Source organism: Rhododendron vialii, chromosome 8a (assembly GCF_030253575.1).
Source record: "Rhododendron vialii isolate Sample 1 chromosome 8a, ASM3025357v1".
Taxonomy (NCBI): domain Eukaryota; kingdom Viridiplantae; phylum Streptophyta; class Magnoliopsida; order Ericales; family Ericaceae; genus Rhododendron; species Rhododendron vialii.
In genome coordinates this window covers 26,364,044-26,385,106 of record NC_080564.1, presented here as the reverse complement: position 1 = coordinate 26,385,106, position 21,063 = coordinate 26,364,044, and the positions used below count along the sequence as shown (strand labels likewise).

At 39.0% G+C, this 21,063-nt stretch overlaps 2 protein-coding genes across 2 annotated transcripts; both read right to left on the bottom strand.

Annotated features, from left to right (window-relative positions):
* Positions 1-4: 4 nt before the first annotated feature.
* On the bottom strand, positions 5-2,172 carry LOC131335602 (uncharacterized). Its single transcript, XM_058371042.1, has one exon. It carries the CDS (start codon positions 1,925-1,927, stop codon positions 218-220), a length of 1,710 nt encoding a protein of 569 aa, XP_058227025.1. The 5' UTR covers positions 1,928-2,172; the 3' UTR covers positions 5-217.
* A 2,526-nt stretch (positions 2,173-4,698) lies between these two features.
* On the bottom strand, positions 4,699-12,618 carry LOC131335603 (protein NUCLEAR FUSION DEFECTIVE 4-like). The gene is made up of 2 exons (XM_058371043.1): positions 12,056-12,618; positions 4,699-6,075 (listed from the first exon to the last, which is right to left on the bottom strand). Exons 1-2 carry the CDS (start codon positions 12,509-12,511, stop codon positions 4,903-4,905), a joined length of 1,629 nt encoding a protein of 542 aa, XP_058227026.1. The 5' UTR covers positions 12,512-12,618; the 3' UTR covers positions 4,699-4,902.
* Between the last annotated feature and the right edge of the window lie 8,445 nt (positions 12,619-21,063).

Here is a 21,063-nt window from a genome sequence, read left to right as displayed (position 1 = left end):
GATGAGCACAAATAGATTTCATAAGGAAAACAAACAAAACCATTGATAAAAGAACTAAGCACTCAAAGAATTCTTTCTTCAAGGTTTTTCAAAGCAATGAGGTTAACAACTACAATCCGAACAAGCTGGCTTAGAGAAGAATGAGTACTGAGTACTGGAAATTAAAATCCCCACCCACGGCAAATATGAAACACAAATGTTGAAATGATTGAATGTATTAAACCGAAAGAGTTCTTAGCTTCCTGAGTCGTTTGATGGCCGGGGAGACTGTTTTTACTCCCTTCCTGCCCTTCTTTGGCTTCACCTTTTTTGTTGCAGGAGAAATCTCCCTTATGGGACCCGGAGGTACTCCTTTTTTTAGTGCACTGCCTCTAGGAGTAGCAGAGGGTGGCAACCTCAGATCCTGGGGTGGCAAGGGAGTCTGTGGCTTCCACACCAAATTATTCTTCATTGCAAACCTCACCTTCTTCGAACTCTTTTCAGAACTCTTCGCTGCAGCACTAGCATGTTCAAATCCATCTTTATCACCACTTACATCCTGATTGTGGTGGTCCTTAGCAGCCATACTCCTCCCTCTCTTTCTCTTCTTCGACTCTGTAATTCCAATAGTAGCCTCAGGCAAATCAAATGAAGCCGCACCATCAATACCCAAGGCAACTTCTTCAGCAACCTTCTCAAACTGCATTCGAAGATTTGCAATGACAGACTCATTAAAAATCAAATTAGACTCATTACCGGAACTCTCGATCCCATTGGCAACAGTTGCATTCTCTTTCTCCGCTAATGTAGAGCACTGTTCAAGAACCCTTTGATTCTTTTCCTTCTTCTTCGATGTCTTCTTATTTGCTCCATCCAACTGAACATCAGATGCTGTATTGGTCTTCCTGTTCTTCTTCCTCTTCTTAATGCCCGACTCCAAAACCACCTCAGAAGTACTTCCTTCCACCTCTGTAGCAATAGGGATCAATTTAGGCACCTCATCCTCATCATCAACCATAGCATCAGGAATTGAAACTTCAATTCCAGATGACGCCAAATCCTTCTCCAACCTCAAGAAATCCTCGTGCAAACTGAAAAAAACCTTCCGATTCCCCTGAACACAATCAGACACCGTACCCAAATCATATAACTTCGCAGAAAACCCCATCGTCAATCCTACAGTCCCCAAAACTACAACTTCATTGTTATCACCAGAGTCGTTCTTATCCCCCAATTTCTTAATCTCTAGCAGATTCCTCCCCATTGTCAACAACACATCAAATATACTAGACTTAACCTTACCTATCAACACTTTATCAGGGCACTTGCTCATTACACTCAAAAATGGCTTAAACGCCACATCAACCACTTCGGCCCCAAGCGGAAGGAATGGCTTAAGTTCGTCGAGAAAAATCGAAGCAACGTGGTAACTAACCCCATTCCCAGTAACTACTTTATTATCATCAGCTAATAACGCTCTCTCTTCAATTAGGTCCATTACGCGGCGAGAGGCGTCCAGGTCCCAGGCGTGGTTATTCTTAAGCATGAGGAAAGAAAAATGCAGGAATCGGCGAATGAGGAGGTAGAACTTGTCTAACCTGAGGGAGTCGATGCCGGGCCACTCGCGGCGGAGGGTGAGGAAGAAGACGGAGAGGTAGCGGAGGGAGAGGGAGGAGGGGAGGGTCAGGAGGAGGGCGGAGAGGCGGTCGATGAGGTTCGACTGGACCGGGGCTTTGTCGGCGTGCCAGAGGCAGTAGAAGAGGCCTTTCCAGAGCTTCTTCATCTCGTCATCGGAGAGTTGGTCGCCGTTGGACGGGAGCCAGGTTTTGAGGACCATCCTGAGGGCCCTGTCCCTGGTGGTTTTGTTGCATGAGGCTAAATCTCTTATTAGAGAGGCTCCGCCGCCGCCGCCGCCATCGCATGTTGGGACTGGGGGCTGCTCCTCCATTTTCGACTGTGATCTGGTCTCCTCTCTCTCTCTCTCTCTCTCTCTCTCTCTCTAAAGCTGTGTGTGTGTAGATTTGGAAACCCTAATTCTGAGAGAATGGATTTGTGTGAGGAGGAGGGGTTTAGGAGGCTGGTTTGGATTTGGCCGGATCTGGATGTCTGAAGAGAATACGGAAAGAAACCCTAGAGAGACCAAAAGGGCGTTGAGTTGAATAAGTATATATTTCCAGCCCATTCTTATCTCACTACCCCCAACTTCCTCTGCTGTTTTTATTTTATTAGGAAAAAAAAATGGTGGCTTGTCGCATGACCGTTCAAGCGATCGCAACCGTCTTCAGATTTATTAATAATTCTTATGTTTCTATCTTTATCGTTGTTCATTACGATTCTGCGTGTTATTTTAAATAGTTTATGCTTTTAAATTATTGTCCTATATAAATAATTAAGATCTAGTATTAAATAAGATTCGTAGTGTGTATATGTTTAATAATATACGTTTAAGAGATATTGACAATTAAAAATTTAACGCGGAACTGTAATAGATATGTAAAAGAAACGGAGTGGATAATATTTAAACTGATAAAGTATTAAGATACTTTAACAAACTTGAACCTTTGATTATCGAGATAAATGGCAATATTTAAACTTCTAAAGTCTGATATGGAACTTCTCAAGTGCGGGGGGGATCAGTAAAATCAGTCTAGCAGCAAAATGGTGCCCATCTCTCGGCTCATCTTACGACCGCTCAACCCTAATTTGTGAGAGCATTTCTAGAAGGATGTTCCCCCTTGACTCAGATCCCGAGTACGAAGAGATGGAGGGGGCGCATTATGCCTACAGAGTTAGAGATCGTCTACAAAAGCAGGTTCTTGTTCCACTTCGCGAGGCCTTAAATCTACCTGAGAGCTTTAAGAGGTCCAAAATAGAACAGAGCGTTATACAGGATACGGTCTTTTACAGTCAAGTTGGCTATGTTGCACTGCTTACGTACAAGAAACTGTGGCTGAAAAAAAATGGTCGTCCACCAATAAGCCACGCATGGGATAAACTCGTTGAGGGGAGGGTTTTTCAGTTTCCCCAACAGCAGCCTTAACTGCTGGGATTGGGAACGATTTGCGAAAATAGTTGATCGGCAATGGCATGAAATGGTTGAAGGCCACATAAAGAAGGGGAAATTTGGCAGTTGTCTTGCTGTATGCTTCCGAGGAAATAATCATTTGCAGATGGATATTATTGCTTCATTAGGCCTTTTAGTTTCAGACGTGGCTGAAGAACCGTGGAGAAAATATATCTTGGTATTCAACTCTGAGCCTGAGCTTGTTAAGTTTGAGCTCTCTGAACTTCTCAACTCTGATTATTTATGCAGTCTTTGGGAAAGATGTGCATATTTGAAAATTTTCTTTCCCAAAAAAAACTGGAGATTTTCGTAAGATTGCCAATGTGATCTTACAATTCGCCATTGAGAATAAATTGAGCCAAGATAAAATGATAAAAAGGCTTTTTGTATTCTGTGCTTCGTACTTTGGTGAAGCATTCGGATACAATGATTTGGTATGGGGCGGAGGCAGTTGGGAAAAGGACTACGAAGTTATGAGAAACAAGTACTAAGAGAAAGGGTATATTCTGCCAGAGTTAGTGTTTTGGAGAATCTCTGGTTTGCGGCACTATCCCATGCTGAGCATGAAGAAGGGGGTTCAGAGGCACTATCCCATGCTGAGCATGAAGAAGGGGGTTACTATTCTGAACGGGCATTCGAAGATACTGATGAAATACTTCTTGGAGGAAGGTGAAAGAATGAGACCGGAGGATGTAATGAGATGGGCCATATCTGGAGAGAAATACAAGCATCTTGTTGTGCTCGATTGATCAGTTATTTATTTGTATAATATTTCCGGTAGGTGATCATTGAATTTGAAAATTCGTTGCTGCTAACATTTAGAGAGGGTATTTTATCGGTTTATGCATTTCTCCTCCACCTTCTCACCCCTAATTGAATGGAATTTAATGTCTTATAATTAACAGTCTTTCATCTAGCTTTCGCCTAAAATACGGCCCCCTACTGTAGTCTGTAGTTTGTCGGGGTGCACGCTTTTAAGTCTGTGTAGACTAACACCTCCAGCATTGTTTTAAGTTTGCATACTATCGGGGGTCAGAAGGCGTTTGTTTAGGTGGGAAGAAGAGTAGAAACCGAGGGTGCTACTAAAACTTCAGAGACACCTGATGGACAGGTCCAGAGACGACATTATGGAATGGAAGTGGAGCTCCAGCAGAACTTTCTCAGTAAGCTCAGCCTATGCAGAAATGCAAAACCATTTACCGAACCAAAATGGGTGGCTTAGTGTGGTTTGGAACTTACCGTCCCCCAAAAATTGAAGTTGTTTCACAAAAGCAGTCCAAAATAGAATAGCAAGAAGATCCATTTGTGTTGTGTGCAGCAGAGGTATCCTTGTTTTTGGTAATGATATGTGTCCCTTGTGTTCTCTGCAAATTGAATCTCCAGTTCCTTCACGGACTCGGATCCTCTGTCCGAGTAAGATGTCGACTAAGAGGTCAAGCGTTCACGAGATTTGAACAACATGACCTACCCTTTGCTTCTTCAAGTACTCCCTCCGTCCCAAAATCTACGGCACTAATATTGAAAAATACCAAAGATTTTGGAACGGAGGGAGTACTTATCAAGGCTCAACTTACCATCGTCCATGAATATTATGAGAACAGAAGAGTAGATTCAACTTCATAAAGCACAGAAACTTTTGGCAGGTTGACATCTTGTAAGAAAACAAGGAAACCTTTTATTGACAATTTACACAAAAGAATCCCAAATGCCTCCAACCATCTCAAATACAACCATATGGCCTACTTACAAGCACAAAACAAGAAATGCCTAATGTTTTGCTTTACTTCCTCAGTGCAACTCAAAATTCGCTCACGAAAGGAAAACCCAACAAAAGGAAAAGAAATGGAATTTTTTCCTTCTCACTGTCTGGTCAAATGCCGCAGGCGTCTAAGTAAAATCTGCATGTAGAATCTCCTTGTCCGGAAAAACAATATCAAGGAAACTAGAGAGCCACAAAGACTAACGGCTGCCAAGATAAAGAACGATAACATGAAGCACTTGGTGCCGTAACAAGAATTCCCCGCACCCGATGCTTCTTCATCATAGATATTGCCAATCACAAATACAGAAAATATACTAGATCCAACAGGACTAGCTATCGCAATGGTATTGAAAATAGTACCCATGTGCAGGACACCATAGATGTCCGATGTGATAACGGGCATCAACGACCACTGTGAACCATAACAAATACCCACAAGTATTGAACCCACATACAAATTCCCAGAAAAACCAGAGGCAATGATGACGTGGCCAGCAGTCATGGTGGCTAGAGTGAGGACCATAAACAGTGGCCTCCCCCATCCTCTTGTGTGAAGGAATATGTCAGATATATATCCAGCTCCGAAACGACCAAGAAAGTTCCATATGCTCCACAAAGAGACTAATGTGTTGATCTCCACAGTTGTGTAGTTGAGAGATTGTCCAATTTGGCTTATGTTGTTAATGGTGGCCAATCCGGTACCCATTCCACATAATATGGCAATAAATAACAACCAAAAGTTCATGGTACGTACGGCTTGCAATAGATTCGTGTTTTTCCCAACAACTGAATTGTCATCATCAGCTGAAACCTCATGATACTCGATAGAATCTTCCGGTGGCGAGAATATTTCAGACTCCTGTACTGTAGAGTGATCTATTAATTGGCTCCTCTCCTCTGAGGGTATATGCGGTAATGTCTCCGACTCGTCTCTTTGGGCATTGACCGCAATCCTAAGAGGCCAAGCAAGAAGAAGCAGAAGCACTATAAATGTAATAACACGAGCCCATACTGGAAAAGTAAAGACGTTTTCCAGGATTATCAAGATCAAAAGATATGCAGCAACAGTAAGAGCAACTGCTGAGAAACCATTCAAGTGCTTCTTGTCATCCCCGTTAACTTTTTCAGGGTAGATTCTTACGATACACATAAGCAATAAGGAAACAAAAGTTGGCAACACTGCCAGCATCAATATGAAAGAGCTTGGATGGCCATAAAGAAATGTTTGATACACCTGAACTAGTACTGCTCCACTCAAACCAAGAAAGCCCTGGCCAAAGAAGAAGGCAAAAGAAGAAAGTATTTTTACAAGTATTAGCACTAAAGTCGTAAAGGATATAGAATTGACAACTCAAAGATCACAGCTCGAGGTAAAAAACGAACTTTGGCAATGGCATCCAGACTAAAATGCGGTCATCAGCCCACTAGGAAGTGGAGAATTTGTATGACTATTACTAGAAGAAACAATACTTGATTAGTCATACACTGAAAATTAAGTCCCACAAGTTGCAACAATTGGTTTGGGTTTTCCTTGAGCATGCCTTTTACAATTAAAGTCCCCTTTCATTTTATCACTTGTGACAATACACTAATAAGAGTGAAATGGGGAAACCCACACGAGTCTCGGATCTAGAACTTAGGAATTAGTTTCTTACTTTCATTTCGGCGTTTTATTTAGTTTCTGTGTTGTATAATCTTATTTTAGGATTTTTGGTGGGATTCGTCGTAAATACCACTAGGCATTAATGAATGGAAAATTTTACTTCTTACCAAAAAAAAAACGTGCATCTGGTGCTTTCAGTATTAAGAACTTGAGCCTCGATTCTGGAACATAGGAATTAGTTTCTTACTTTGATCATTTCGGTGTTTTGTTTAGCAGAAGTGTTGTGAAATCTTATTTTAAAATTTTTTGTGGAATTCTTTGTAAAAACCGCTAGGCATTAATGAATGGAAAAGTTTACTTCTTAAAGAAAGAAAAATAAATAAATAAATAAAAACGTGCATCTAGTGCTTTTCAGTATTAAGAACTTAAGCCTTGAGTCTGGAACATAGGAATTAGTTTCTTACTCTGATCATTTCGGTGTTTCATTTAGTAGGAGTGTTGTGTAATCTTAGTTTGCGATTTTTGGTGGAATTCTTTGTAAATACCGCTACTACGCATTAATGAATGGAAAAGTTTACTTTCTTAAAGAAAAAAGATGTGCATCCAGTCAGTGGCGCAGGATTTGTATTCTACAGGGGCCCGAATCACATGTATTTTTCCATTTATAACTAAACTACAGTCTATAATATAAATATTAGTGCTTCCTAGTTCTGAGGAGACGAGATTGTGTACACATACATAATCACATTTAATTTTATAACCACCAACGAAACGTGGTTGATAACTTTTTTTTAGGGGGTTATTTCACACACATATATATAAACTTTATCAAAAAAAATTCATTGAAGAGACTTGCAGGAGCCAATCATATAAAGCTTTTACAAATTAACCTAAAAAAATAGTATAGTGTTTCTCCACAAAAAGTGCAAAAACCGAATTGGCAAATGTTGCGGGCGTGCCAGGGCAGGATTGCTGCCCGAATTTGTATCAAGGCTTGGAAGCCTCAATCTGACTTCTAATCGAACGAAAGTGCACGGCCTAAGGGTGGAGACCGTGAGGAGGTTCGTTGTTCGCCTTTGCTGGATATGGACTTAAATATTTCCTAACCGTTGTTAGAAAATGGATAAAAGAAAATGAAAGGACTGAATGGTAATGAAGGAACAAAAATAAACTTTATTATTCGGTTTAACAAAGTTTGGATACAAGGAAATGAAAGGAAATAAAATCTAGTCTGTGCTAGATTGAATGGGAAAATAAAAACAATTGAAAGCTAAATTGGGTAAGCCGTGGGCTTGATGGTCGTGGACCGAAAGATAGAAGATAATTGAAAAATAAATTTGCATAAGCCGTGGGTTTGATGGTCAGGGACCATTGCCAATGCCTTCAATTTTGGTATTTATAAGCAATGCTTCCAGGCCTTGAGCTGCTTGAGTTGCTTCCACAGGCCTTCATGCATGGCTGCCATGTGGCCTTCTAGCAGAGGCTTAGGCTTGAGCAGCTTTGAAATGCTCCAATGAGGGGTTGTTCCTTGACTAAAACGTGCTCTTCACTCCAAGAAAATGGCCAAAGCCTGAAAAATCCTCATTTTCTGCATAAAACTTTGTAAAATAGCAAAAGGAATTTCAGCATCCAGGCCTTTGAGCTGCTTCAACACTCAAGCTACTGCTTGATTGGACATCCTCTGGGCCCACCACTGCTGAAGACCAATACTTCTCCAAGCCTTCCTACCATTTTATTGGTCATCTATCTCTTGTGGGCCCTTAAATCCTCTAATCTTGATTCCTTATGAAAGAAGAATCGAGAAACAAAAGATTAACCAGACCTGAGTGAGCTGCTTGTGTGCAGCTTACTTAGGTCTACATGAGCCATTCACCAATAGCTCCAAGGGCTGCATGTATGCCACCTGTCCCTGGCCTTGCATCATGCTGAAGAATGGGGTCCCACCAGTTCAGACCTTGAGCTGCTTGTAAGCTGCTTACCTAGATCTGCCAAACAAGAACATTCTAGGCCTTTGAGCTGCTTCTAAGCAACTTGAGGCCTTTGAGCTGCTTGTAAGCAACTTGAGGCCTTTGAGCTGCTTGTGAGCATAGATGTTCATAAAAAAGGGATATTTGGGCCCACCAAGTCCGAAAACGCAGGCCTGGTTGAGCTGCTTGTGAGCAGCTTATGTGATGTTAGATAGAGGCCTTTGAGCTGCTTGTCAAGGCCTAAGCTGCTTGTGAGCTGCTTGGGATGTCTCCATGCATGGTTGCCACGTGTCCCAAGCCTTGCTTCATGCTAAAGGATAGTAAAGACTCAGACCTACAAGCAGCTTACCTAAATCTGTCCAGCAAGAACATTTTAGGCCTTTGAGCTGCTTGTGAGCAGCTTGAGACCTTTTCCCTGCCAACTAAAGGCCATAGGTGACATTTTCTTTAAGAAGTAGGCCCATCTATTACTTGGGCTTGAACTTGAGGAGCATCATAGACCTCTTCTCTTTGTAAGCCATGCGAGCCCAAGTTTGGAAAGAAAACTTGGGCTTTAACTGATTTAGGCCCACTTAGAAGGCCTTATTATTTCTAAGAACCAGCCTAGGCCTGGATAAAACACTCAGATCTAGTGGGTCAACCCAAGTCTTTGACCAATCTTGGGTTTGGGCTTGTGATAACGAAATCTTAAGCATAATTTGGCCCAGGCCTTTGAAAACTCAACTCGATCAATGGTGTTCAAATCGGCCCAATTTCGTGGATGACCGATCATGAGGCTTTTTAACACCTGAGACCTTCATTCAAGGCCTTCTTCTAACCAACAAATTGATTTTCTGAATTTTGGCCAAAAATGGGTATAAACATATAGCTAGTGAGATAATTGGGAGGTGTATAAAGGTCTGGGCCCCTGCTTGCAGCCCTCGGTCCGCCACTGCATCCAGTGCTTTTCCGTATTAAAAGTCTCAAGTCTAGCATATAGGAATTCGTTTCATTTCGGTGCTTTAGAAGTGTTATTTAATTTTATTTTTGCATTTTTGGTGTAATTCTTTGTAAGTTACGTATAGCCATAAATAGATGGAAAAGTTTTCTTAAAAAAAGAAAAAGAGACCTTCTACGGGGACCTACGGAAAAGGGAACCGATAGGAACAGACCAATTGTAGGGCTCACTTCTGAGTCCAAGCTGTTGGGACCACTTCTGAGTCCAAACCCACTTCAGAGCGGAACCCATTCCACTCCACATTTTAAAAATTTACAATCCACGCCCCACGATAACATACTAGCAAAAAAAGACTGCACGATGATAGGACCCAAAAAATGGCCACACGTGACAGACCTCAAACGCGGCTGCACGTGAGGGAGATGTTAAGGAAATAAATCCCAACACAAGCAAATGATCTAAACCGTTAATTATGTTTTAAATTTTTTTTTTTATTAACTCCAACAAATTTCCAAGTCATTTGGATAAATGTAAGTACGTGATCCACACGTAGAATGTTTCGTTCAGAATTCAATATCCTAAACTCTGAAACAAAAAGTGAACATTGGATTAAGCAATTGACCTGAAATTTTTCTGGAACAGAAAAAAACAATTACTATCAGGGCCGGCCAGGGGGTAAGCCCTGCAAGCCGGCCGGCTCGGGCAACCCCGTGCAAGGGGCAACAAAAAAAAAAAAATTTGTATGTATACAAAAAAAAATAGAAATCCAGCAAAAAATATATTTAGGGGCATCATCCAAAAAATTTTGTACAATTTTTTTTAAAAAAAGTAAATATGTATGATTTCCACCTACTTTAAAAAATTATGATACTTGAGAAAATTAGGAGGGTAAAAGAGAGGTTTTTACATACCTGGGGTAAATAACAGATAAAAAAAATTTAGGAGGGCAAATTATTAAGAGAAAAAATGAGAAGTGCTATCAGATAAAAAGAAAAAAAAGAAAATGGAGGCAATAGCCAAAACGAGAAGGGACGGATGATGTAATTCAAGCTAAATGGACAATATAATCTTGTTTTTGTCCTTTTTTTTTGTTACTTGTATGTCTTTTTTTTTATACTTAACACTAGTGGGCAACGAGTCATGTTATTATTTGCAATAAAAATTTGCAGACAACCACATAAAGAAAAACTCGTTTGGGCTCATTCCAGGTCCCATAAAACTCTAAAAAAATATCCATAAATTTTTTAATATTATTTTATGGGGCCCTGTAAAAAATCAGCTCCAACGGACATCAGTAAGTGTTACTTTTGAATTCATATGGGCGAATTGAACAATTTCGCCCCCAACGAATCCAAAAGTAATACTTATCGATCGATATCCATTGGAGCTGATTTTTCACAGAACCCCATAAAATAATATTCAAAAAAATTTGGATATTTTTCTAGATTTTTGTGAGACCCGAAATGAGTCCAAACGCATTTTTCCTTGCATGGTTTCCTGCAAATCTTCCTTACGATTAGAATTTTCGAGTGGACAACCAAGCAGAAGGTCAGGCTTGGGCAACCCAAATGTCGGAGCCGGCACTGATTACTATAAACAATCAACTATATCATTCGCACGGGATCCTAGAGTGGGACCAACAATTGATCGGTTCCCCTCTTCCGTCTGTCCCCGTAGTGTGTTTCGCTTTTAAAAAAAAAATACGTGTATTGAGTGGTTGAGCCAAAAAATGGCAGTCATCATAAAGGCCAAAGAGTCACTCACAATCTTTCATCATTAGGACGACCCATCACGCAACCTTTACTTTGGTCAATAATACGAGACATGTATCCAACGGAAAACACACAGCCACATGGGCTAGCGATCATATAATTCTCATTCTATGGGGTACGTGGACGCCGTAAATGCCACTGACAAAATTTATTCCTTTTATCGATGCTCCTTCCACACCACCACGTAATGTTTCTACCAGATTTTGAATAGAGTGCATACACCCTATATAAAAGTGGGTCGAGAAAAAATAAATTTCGACCTCTAATTTTGTGCGCAGATGTTTCAATTTATAATTTTATGTACAAAATAAAGCGTTTGCGTAAAAAAATAGAACGCCAAAATCAACATCTGTTGAGAAAATGTGTTATCTAGCCCAACCCGCTTTGTGTTATCTTCTCTCTCTCATCCAACCCCCGTTTGTCTTATTTTCTTAATATCCGTTTCATCCAACCTCCGCTTGTTTTATTTTCTTAATATCCGTTCAAAAATGTCGGAAACACGCCTTTCGATTACTCCCCAAAGTAGTGGGTTTCACACATCTGCAGGTTTCACTGGTCGTAAGAGAAAGAATATCTAGAGAGTGACCGAGAGACGTGTTGAAACAGGATTGATATCCTTTCTATCTCTCCCTCACAAACCCACCGGTTTACACATGTATGTATAATATTTTGTAATATAATATAGTACAGAGAAATAATAGAGAGGTTGTTGTGGGTGGAATCAAAAAAGTAGGTAGGCAAAATAAAACGATAACGAATAGAAGGGAAAAAAAAATGCTAGGACATAACATTTCACACCAACCACACCCGTATGAAATGACTGGTAATGGTAAAACAATAACCAGTTTGCATCCACCAATTATGCAGTGCCAAGTAAACGAATGTGGTTGGAATTGTGATGAAATATTGCGTCCCTAGCACAAACACAGTCGAGCAATACGAACGTTTCTGATCAATCGAAGCGTAATTACCTTCATGATGCCGACGCTGGTCCCACTATAATCGGGGAAATTATGCACGGCGGTGACGACATTCGCGGTGTTGAAGAACGTCTGCGCGTGGGCCGCTATCAACATGAACAAGCACATGGCCGCAACAGGCGGCCTGTGTATGACTCCGACGACGGAGAGCCACATGAGGAAGTAGCCCGCGAAGCACTGGATCGCGCCGCAGACCTGGACCACCCACGGCCCGACGGAGAAGCAGGATCGGCCGCGGCGGACGGCGACGGCGGCGTAGAGGAGGCCGGAGAGTACGCCGGCGTTCGCGCCGATGTCCTTGAAGACGGAGACGGTGTCGAGGGTGGATTGGTCGTAGCCTTGGCTGGACTTGAGCACGGAGGAGTAGATTCCGAAGGCGTAGGATGCGCCGCAGCTGCACTGGATCCATATGCTCGCCACCGTGGCTATCCATTTGCTGCTCTCCATTTGCTGATTTTTCCTCTCGCGTCTGTCTGGGGTTACTCCTATCAGTTCTATGTGATGGCTCTATACACTTACATGTAAAGCTCTAAACGAATCGAATCGAGCTGAACTCTGTTAAGTTTAGCTTGGATTCGTTAAAGTATGAGTTCGGTTCAAGTTTGGTTCGGGTTCAATTCGAGCCTGAACAACTTTGCTTGAGTTCGGCTCGTTAAAATTTTTCAAGGCTCGGGTTCGGCTCGATTGGGTTCGTTAAAATACTAGTCTGGCTCGAGTTCGACTCGGGTTCGATTCGAACTTGAACATCTTGGCTCGAGTTTGGCTCGTTTAACTCAAATGAATCGAGCCGAGCCGAATCTAAGCTCGAATTGAGGTCGTCAAGACTCAGATTTGATTCGGCTCAGCTCATTAAACTCAAGCGAACCCAAAATCTCTCATTGATCGTATAGAATTTGGAAGAAAAATAAGTATTGAGTTATATATACAACCTTAAAATTTTTTACATTTAGAAATAGATCCCTATTGAATTATTAATTAAATTTAAGTATAGGTTCGCGAACCTAACCGAGCCGAATACCGTTAGGCTCAAGTTCGGCTCATTTACGGAACGAGCCTAGAATTGAGGTTCAGGTTCAGTTCGTTTAGTAGACGAATCGAACTCGAACGAGCTCTTACCAAACCGAGCCTCGAACAGTTTGCGAATGGCTCAATTCATTTACAACCCTACTTATATGTGTGCTTTTCTTTTTTCTTTTTTTTCTTTTTTAATGAAATACGGAGTAATGCTAATCATTGATACCAAAAACTGAAAATAAAAAAATTACCAAACGCTGCTTTAGATTTTTCATGTTTCTTTTTTTAAAAAAAGAATTCAAAATAACCCTAACATTTTCATCAAAATCACATATAAAGATTTCTAACCTTTATAAAATATCATATAAAATACACGGGAATGGATGACATGGACTTGGAGGCAAATCTAAATAATCTTGGAGGGTAATCCTACTTGGCTTTGGAAAGAAAATGTCATCCCTTGTTGTCCAATTAGGCGCCAAAATCCCATCCCTCCTCTTATAGGACGCATCAAAGCTCCTTTTTTGACGCACAACAATCCCTCCCAAGTTGAAATACAACTATGGCATCCCTTGCATCCAAGAGTATCTCAAGTTCAAGCTCCTCGGAGGACAACCTGTGCATCCATTGCTGCTGCGAACGTGTCATTCGTACCTTCTAGACCGATACAAATCCAAGTTGAAGGTTCAAGACTCGCCCAAACGATGAAACCCCTGAATCTCTCACTCTTGGAATCCTAATACGATTTATTAGGTTCAGGGAGTGGGGATTTTTTAAGCGCCAAATAACCCTACCCCATGCAATTACAATCACGTTTCTATCCAGTCACCACAATAATGCCACGTTTTTTTCCATTTGTCCATGTCATCCATTTCGTTTGCTTTTAGACAGAGAGTACGATTGTGATAAAATTGTTTGAGTTTTTAAATATTATAGGTGTTTATGTGACATTTAATAACAGTAAGTGGTCTTTGTGTGATTTTGGTGAAAGGTCAGGCTTACTTTGAAAATTTTCCTTTTTTTGTAACTCATGTGTTCGGATCAATTTACGTGCATCTTGACTAATTTTGGAAAACTAATCTCATCGCTTACTTGGCACGATCATATTAGATTTGCATGTGCCACAACTACTTTCATGATTCTCTGCGAGTCCCTCACGTAGGACTCTCATCTTCCATTTTTTCAAGTCCGATTTTGTTCATCTTAATTTACTAAATAAGGATGAACATTATCTTCACAATTATTGGTTGTCTTTAATTCCTAGGTCTCACCAATTTAACCGTGGTTAATATTTATTTGGAACTTGGGGAAGGGAATAGAAAATAAGAGGAAATAATAAAGAGGGAAAGTTGAGAAGATATTGGAAATAAAATTAAACTTGTTTGTTGAACTTTTCTTTCTCTTTCTCTAGAAACCAAACAATGGAACGAAAATTTTTAGAACTCTCTTCCTTTCCATATTTTTTCCTAAGTTCCAAACACAACCTTGATATCTAAATGGTGGGCAAATCACAAAGGAAACTAATGGGACAAACAATATCCCAATTGACCGAGGTGCTTTTCCTATTATCAGACCCCGTTCCACTAAGATTCTTATTTTATAAATATTTATTTTCAACTTTACAAGACAGATAATTTTCTCACAAAACATCACGTTTAATTTAAGAAATAACTATTTATTTTCTTTAGCGGAACAGGCATCAGTGTCAACCGGAGAAAAAATTATTACTCAAGTAGGTAAGGCAGTGGTTTGCATTGAGTAGCTATATGGCCTAGGAATTAATGGTATAAATAACAGACTGGGCAATGGTGGTTTGGAGAAAAGGCAATGGTTTGGAGGAAACAAATGTTTACACCGTCGGTGTATATAATTGATCCTCGTAATAGTTTACTATTTTTCCAACCAACTTTGGTGTTTAAAAAAAAAAAAACCTAGCCACCTTGGGTTTGAATTCCCTCCATGGGTTTGAAAAGGCCGAAAACAACAACGCCGCCCAGCTTAAAATTTGGGAGCCCAAACTGGGTGGTGACCATTTACAAGATTTGGGTCCCCAAAATGTAGATGAAATTCTATCATGAGAGAAAAAGAATGAAGACTACTGTGAGTACTGTCAAATTATAACAGAATTATATTTTCATTTGACCCAAAAAAAAAATTATAACAGATTTTCAAGTAAAAATTCTATGAAAAAATCAAGTTGATATCGAATCGTATGTAACCAATATAATATTCTTACAATCAATGTGGATAGAAATGGCCCTCTTTCTCGTATACAATGTCATAAGCACAACTTCTTCTTCTTTTCCATAACTAAATGTATGTGTTAGTTTACACGTATTTTGACTCAGTTTTGGAGGACCATAAATTCACCGTCCACTCTTGATAACCGCACTTGAAGCCGAAGCAAACATGGCTTTATATGGACTATCCCCAAAGGAGTTGATAATAGCCGAGAGGTTTCGAACCTGAAACCTTAGAATAGAGCAAACCTTTAAACCTCAAACCTTAATCATTAAGCCTATAACTCCGAGGGTTAGAACTTTCTTAGTTAGAACTTTATTTTATTTTACATATAAAAAAAAAAACGGTCAATCGCCAGTTGGCCCACATTGGGTTTTTTTATTTTTTTTGGTGTGAAAAGGGTTTAGGGAAATTGTGGGATTCCACATTGGGGTTTTTAAACAAAGATGCATGATACGATATTTAGAACAAGCACAAGGAAAAGATCGTTCACCCATCAATTCTGTAGTTGGTGGCGAGAGCCGAGAGAGAAGAACAAGTGCTTAAGCTGTATTTTTTCGTTTGCGCAAATAATTATAGTCAAGTTATTTCTGCTACATGGTATTTTAACTAATCTATGCAATTATATGAGAAGAATAATTTGTCTAAAAATTCGTAAAAACATGAGCTTCAGTCAATTTAGTCTACATAGCTTAGTAGAAACACCCAAAATTTGAGATTGTCCAATATTTAGGGGTGTTTGGGAAACCTAGCTTCCCGTAATGTATTTTTGTAGTACCCTATCTATCCCAATTTTTTTTGTCTATTAGTGTCACTTGCTATATTGTATTTTTTTGTTTACTTGAAAAAAATTCGTAAGCCTATTAGTGTCACTCTTCCCTCACATTCACCCTCGATGACCAGAGAAATTAGCATCACCATCCTTTTGCCATCGGCTTCGCCTGCGATCAATACGGTTTGCTTCGATTCCTATGTGCTGGCTCCATACATATGTGTGTGTTTTTTAATGGTACTGGTTTTTTTTTTTCGAAAAGCATTTATGATACTGATCATGCCACGATTAGATTTTGCATGTTTCTTTCCTTTTTTTTTCTTTTTTTTTTTTAAATTTCAAAATAACCATGGCCTTTTCACCAAAATCACACAGAGATTTCTAACCTTTATAAAATATCACATAAACACATAGTACTATTTAAAAACTCATCAATTTCACTCTTAGTGTTACCCTCCGCCGCCTAAAAATATACGGAATGGATGACATGGACTTGGAGGGAAACCTAAATATTTTTGGAGGGCAATCCTACTTAGCTTTGGATATCCCATGTTGTCAAATTAGGCGCCAAATTCCCACCCCTCCTCTTATAAGACACATCAAAGCTCCTTTTTTGAAGCACAACAATCTCTCCCAAATCTCTTACCCTTTCATTGAAGCACAATCATGGCATCCTTTGCATCCAAGAACATCTCAAGCTCCTTGGATGACAACCTGTGCATCAACTGTGGCTCCATACATGTCTTTCGTACCTCCTAGACGATGCAAATCCAAGGTAAAGATACAAGGCCTGTCCAAACGATGGAACCCCTAAATGTCTCACTCCTAGTATCCTAATAAAACTTATTAGGTTTAAGGGGTGGGGATTTTTTAAGAGCCAAATAACCCCCATGCAATTATGCAACCACATTTCTGTCCAATCACCAAAATAATGCCACGGTTTTGTCCATGTCATCCATTTCATCTGATTTTAGAAAGAGAGTTACGGTTGGGGGTGAAATTGATGAGTTTTTAAATATTACAAGTGTTTATTATGACATTTCGTAAAGGGTAGAGGTCTTTGTGTGATATGCAATTTTGGTGAAAGGTTAGGGTTACTTTGATAATTTTCCTCTTTTTTGTTTTGTAACTCATGGGTTCGGATCGTTTTGCATGCATCTCGACTAATTTTGAAAAACTAATCTCACCGTCTACTTGCGCGATTGTGGAAAACTAATTCTTGACATGTATCCAAAAAATATTTAGAATAAGCACAAGGAAAAGATTGTTCACCCATCAATTCTGTTGTTGGTGGCGAAAGAGAATATGTCGCTATGACTATAAGATTTTTTTTAAGCTTTTCTATAGATATTCTCCAAAAAAAACTGGTGTAAAAGTCATGTTTTTTTACTTTTTCGATTTCTCTCGTCGAGACAAACCAATATTACATGAAAATTTGGTATAAAACTAACAAACGCGAAAAAAATTAAATAAGAACAAAAATAACAAGTTGTGGTTCACAACTTGTTGGACGGTGGAAACACCCTAAATTAAAAGTTATGTTCTTAGGCCATCCGCAGTGGTATAATCAAACGCCAATTGTTTTTAAAGTTAACAATATTGGTGCAAAAGATTACTCACAATGGTATAATCAAACTTAACAGCATCCTTAGAAATAATCAAATTTTGAGCTTTGGATAATCAAAACTAACAACCTTTTTCAATAATCAAAATTTGTGGATCCTACACCACATAAGTTAACTAGTTCCAAAATTTGTATACACACATGTTTCAACTAGTATTTTCTTCTTCCCTTCTTCGCCCACTCTTTTTTTTTTTGGTTAAAAAAATAAAATTGAAGAATAAAAATTTTATGTAGCCATGCTTTTTCGCTACTCTATATCTTTTTCACTTCGCCAACACACTATTTCTCTTTCTTTTCCTTTAAAAGTGAAACTCATATTTCTCGATCATCTACAATTTAATCCATCGTCGCCGGATTAAGGTGTTTCACTCTTCTTTCCGTTTCTACTACCCACTCCTGGAAAAAAAGAAAAAAGAAAAAAATCATAATAGGAGGCAAGGAAGTCATCGATTTTTTTTTCAAAATTAAGAAAGGAAATCGATATATTTTAACTCATAAAAAACGTAAATTGAGGGAAGTGAATGACGGGAAACAGGGGGGAGAGAGAATGAAATTGTAGTGGACCCCATATTTTGATTATGGACTAGAAGTGACCATAGTGAAGCTTAACATTATTAAGCTTAGCAACCTCTTGAGTGAATAATCAAAAACTGATGTGTCAACTTTTAGTTATCCTTTTTTTATTATACCACTGTGGATGGCCTTAGTCAAATATGAGGATATCTCTTAGCGTGTGATTTTGTCTCGAACCCAAAAATAAATAAATGAATGTTTGAGCATGAGGATCTAGGAATGTACAAAATTGTACTTGATATTACTACTAAATTCTTTAAGATTTTGGGATAGGCCGGCTCTATTATATAACCTGCTATGAATAGTACCACAAGATGAGTCATCATCATGCATGAATATCAGTGGGCCACGTATGACAATCTTCACTCTTGAAATGGAGTACATAGGAGGGGCACGTGGAGGGAAGCGGTTACCACGAGCAAGGCAGAAGCTTCACACATACGTATATCCTTAGCCTGAATAACCATCAAAGCCTCAAACCGGGCACAAATATTCTACGATTTTGAATTGAAAGGCTAATAAACAAAGGAACTAGTATATATTATAATTTGACAAGATTAATTAATTAAGTAATTGGAAATTTTCAGACGTTTAAATAGTAGTAGGTTCTTATCAATATTCAATGCCACAAAGTTCACGAATACGGTCAAGAACTGAGCTTAAAATATAATATCAAAAAATCCAAGATATCTCTATTATAAAACAAGAGGGTGTGGGGACAAATTGTTGGAATGGCTAAGATTGATTTGATCCAATGGCTGAGAGGCATTCTCCTCATCTCATAAAAGAGCCCATTTCATTAAAGAACCCACATTTTAAAGCTAATTACACAACTGCCATACATGCCTCGCCTTCACATTCCAAAACGTATTCATCGTACTTCGTCTTTTGAAACCCCCACGCTAGAATACATCTCTCTCTCTCTCTCTCTCTCTCTCTCTCTCAAGGCACCACCTCCATCACCATCGTCCTCTCTCCCTCCTTTGTAAGTTCATTGTTTTATTCGTTTAGTACCCTTTTCTGTTTTGAAGTTTGCAATTATTGCTGGGTTTTCGGTTTCTTATTAATCACTCATGGCATACATTTGCTTTCAAGGTGTTTGTTAAAATGCATGGTAGAAATAGAATGAACTCTATTCAGACATCTTAAAAAAAGCCAAGGAAACAAAAGCAAAAAAAAATTATGGGCTCTCCAAATTTCAAATATCATTCAAAACTCCCCAGCTTATAGGCTCTTTTTCCCCATCCCTTTTATAAAAAAAAACAAAATGAAATGAAATAAGCAGCAAATTGTAGACGAAAAGAAGAACTCAAAGGAAAAAAGACCTACCAACATTATTTTTTTGATCAGTTTTTACTGGCAATTCTGGTGCAAGAGAAGTATTCTTAAGCCAATTAAGTAGAATAGGCCCCGAGGAAAAACAGAAAATAGTTTTGGAAAGAAATCGCGGGAAGTGTAGGGACCTAAAAGCTCGAATTCACTTGATCCAATAGTCTTTTTCCTTTTGTTCCCTTAAATTGTGGTCAAGAAGCCTATTTTTGCATATACAAGTTGACAGGTCAGCTGTTTCGAGTAATAATCTTCACACCTTTCTTATACATTATAACTTTTGGTTGATGCTGTGGAACTATACATTGTTGCATGGGGACCAATTTTGCTTTAATGATTACCAATAATCCTTTCCTTGATGATTTTAGCGCTCTTACATTCTTGGCCTGAGTTGACAAGAAAGATTGACAAATTCTATTTATTTTGGTGGGTTGCTTATGTGGTGGTTCGGTGAGTTTTTTTTCTTATAATTTTTTGGTCTTTTGTTTGGAGATTGTAGCTCAATGATTCCCTTCTTGAGGTGATTTCTTTTGGAGGCCAACATTTGAACTGTCATATTTATTTAGCTTCTCATTTCGGTGTACCTCAGACTCTTATGAACTTTTCTTATCTCTAAGACACCTGATGGTGTTTACATGATTCAGTACCAAAATGCTTGGTTGCTATGGCTTATGGACAATACCTTGGTAGCTTGGATCAATACTGATTTTGGTTGATGCACTAATTTCTAGGTGGTGCTCGGCATTTTCATGCTTCAAGCAGACAGGGGCTAATTTGGATCAATACTTCAAGTTGGTTTGTGCTCTCCTATTTCTTAGTTGGGTTTATACACATTCTGTGTCGGGTTGTGATCTGAAAACTCTTTTCCTTTTTTGCTTTGTACTGTTCCTTTTTTATTTTATCAAATTTGTGCAGAGTTGCAGATGATTGTCGCGGGGTAATCCTTTTTTTTATATCAATAAAAAAAATCTTCGCCATTCAAGAAAAATGAGTTAATTTCCAGCAATTTGGAACTACCTAAAAAATTTTAACTACCTACAAATTGAAATAATGTTTTGAGCCACTATCAAGATTCAAAGGATAATTTCAATTTCAATCGAGCTGCGTAGTGCCGTAGGCACGGGCAAGCACTAGTTTAAATTATAAGAGACTAAAATATGAGTACTCCGTATATGGAAAGCAGACAAAATTATTGTAACAACTCGTAATTTTTAACAATAATAATAGTATTTAAAAAGCTTTATTCTTAATAATAAAATTCTCTTTATTATTAAATATATACAATTATAATTAATTTATCCTAATTACCTTGTTTTTATTTTATTTCTTTCGTTACAAATTACGTGCATGCATAATTCCGAAATTCCTTCCATCTCTCCCTCTCCTACTCGATCTCTACTTCCTCCCTAACCCTATTTTCCGTCCATCTCAGGCCCTAGAGTTTGA

Bases quoted from the DNA above. Each gene is read 5' to 3' on its own strand.
- LOC131335602 (XM_058371042.1), bottom strand. From the start codon at position 1,927: ATGGAGGAGCAGCCCCCAGTCCCAACATGCGATGGCGGCGGCGGCGGC.
- LOC131335603 (XM_058371043.1), bottom strand. From the start codon at position 12,511: ATGGAGAGCAGCAAATGGATAGCCACGGTGGCGAGCATATGGATCCAG. The intron at 6,076-12,055 runs GTAATTACGCTT...TTCTTTGGCCAG, and splicing joins CCAGCGTCGGCATCATGAAG to GGCTTTCTTGGTTTGAGTGG.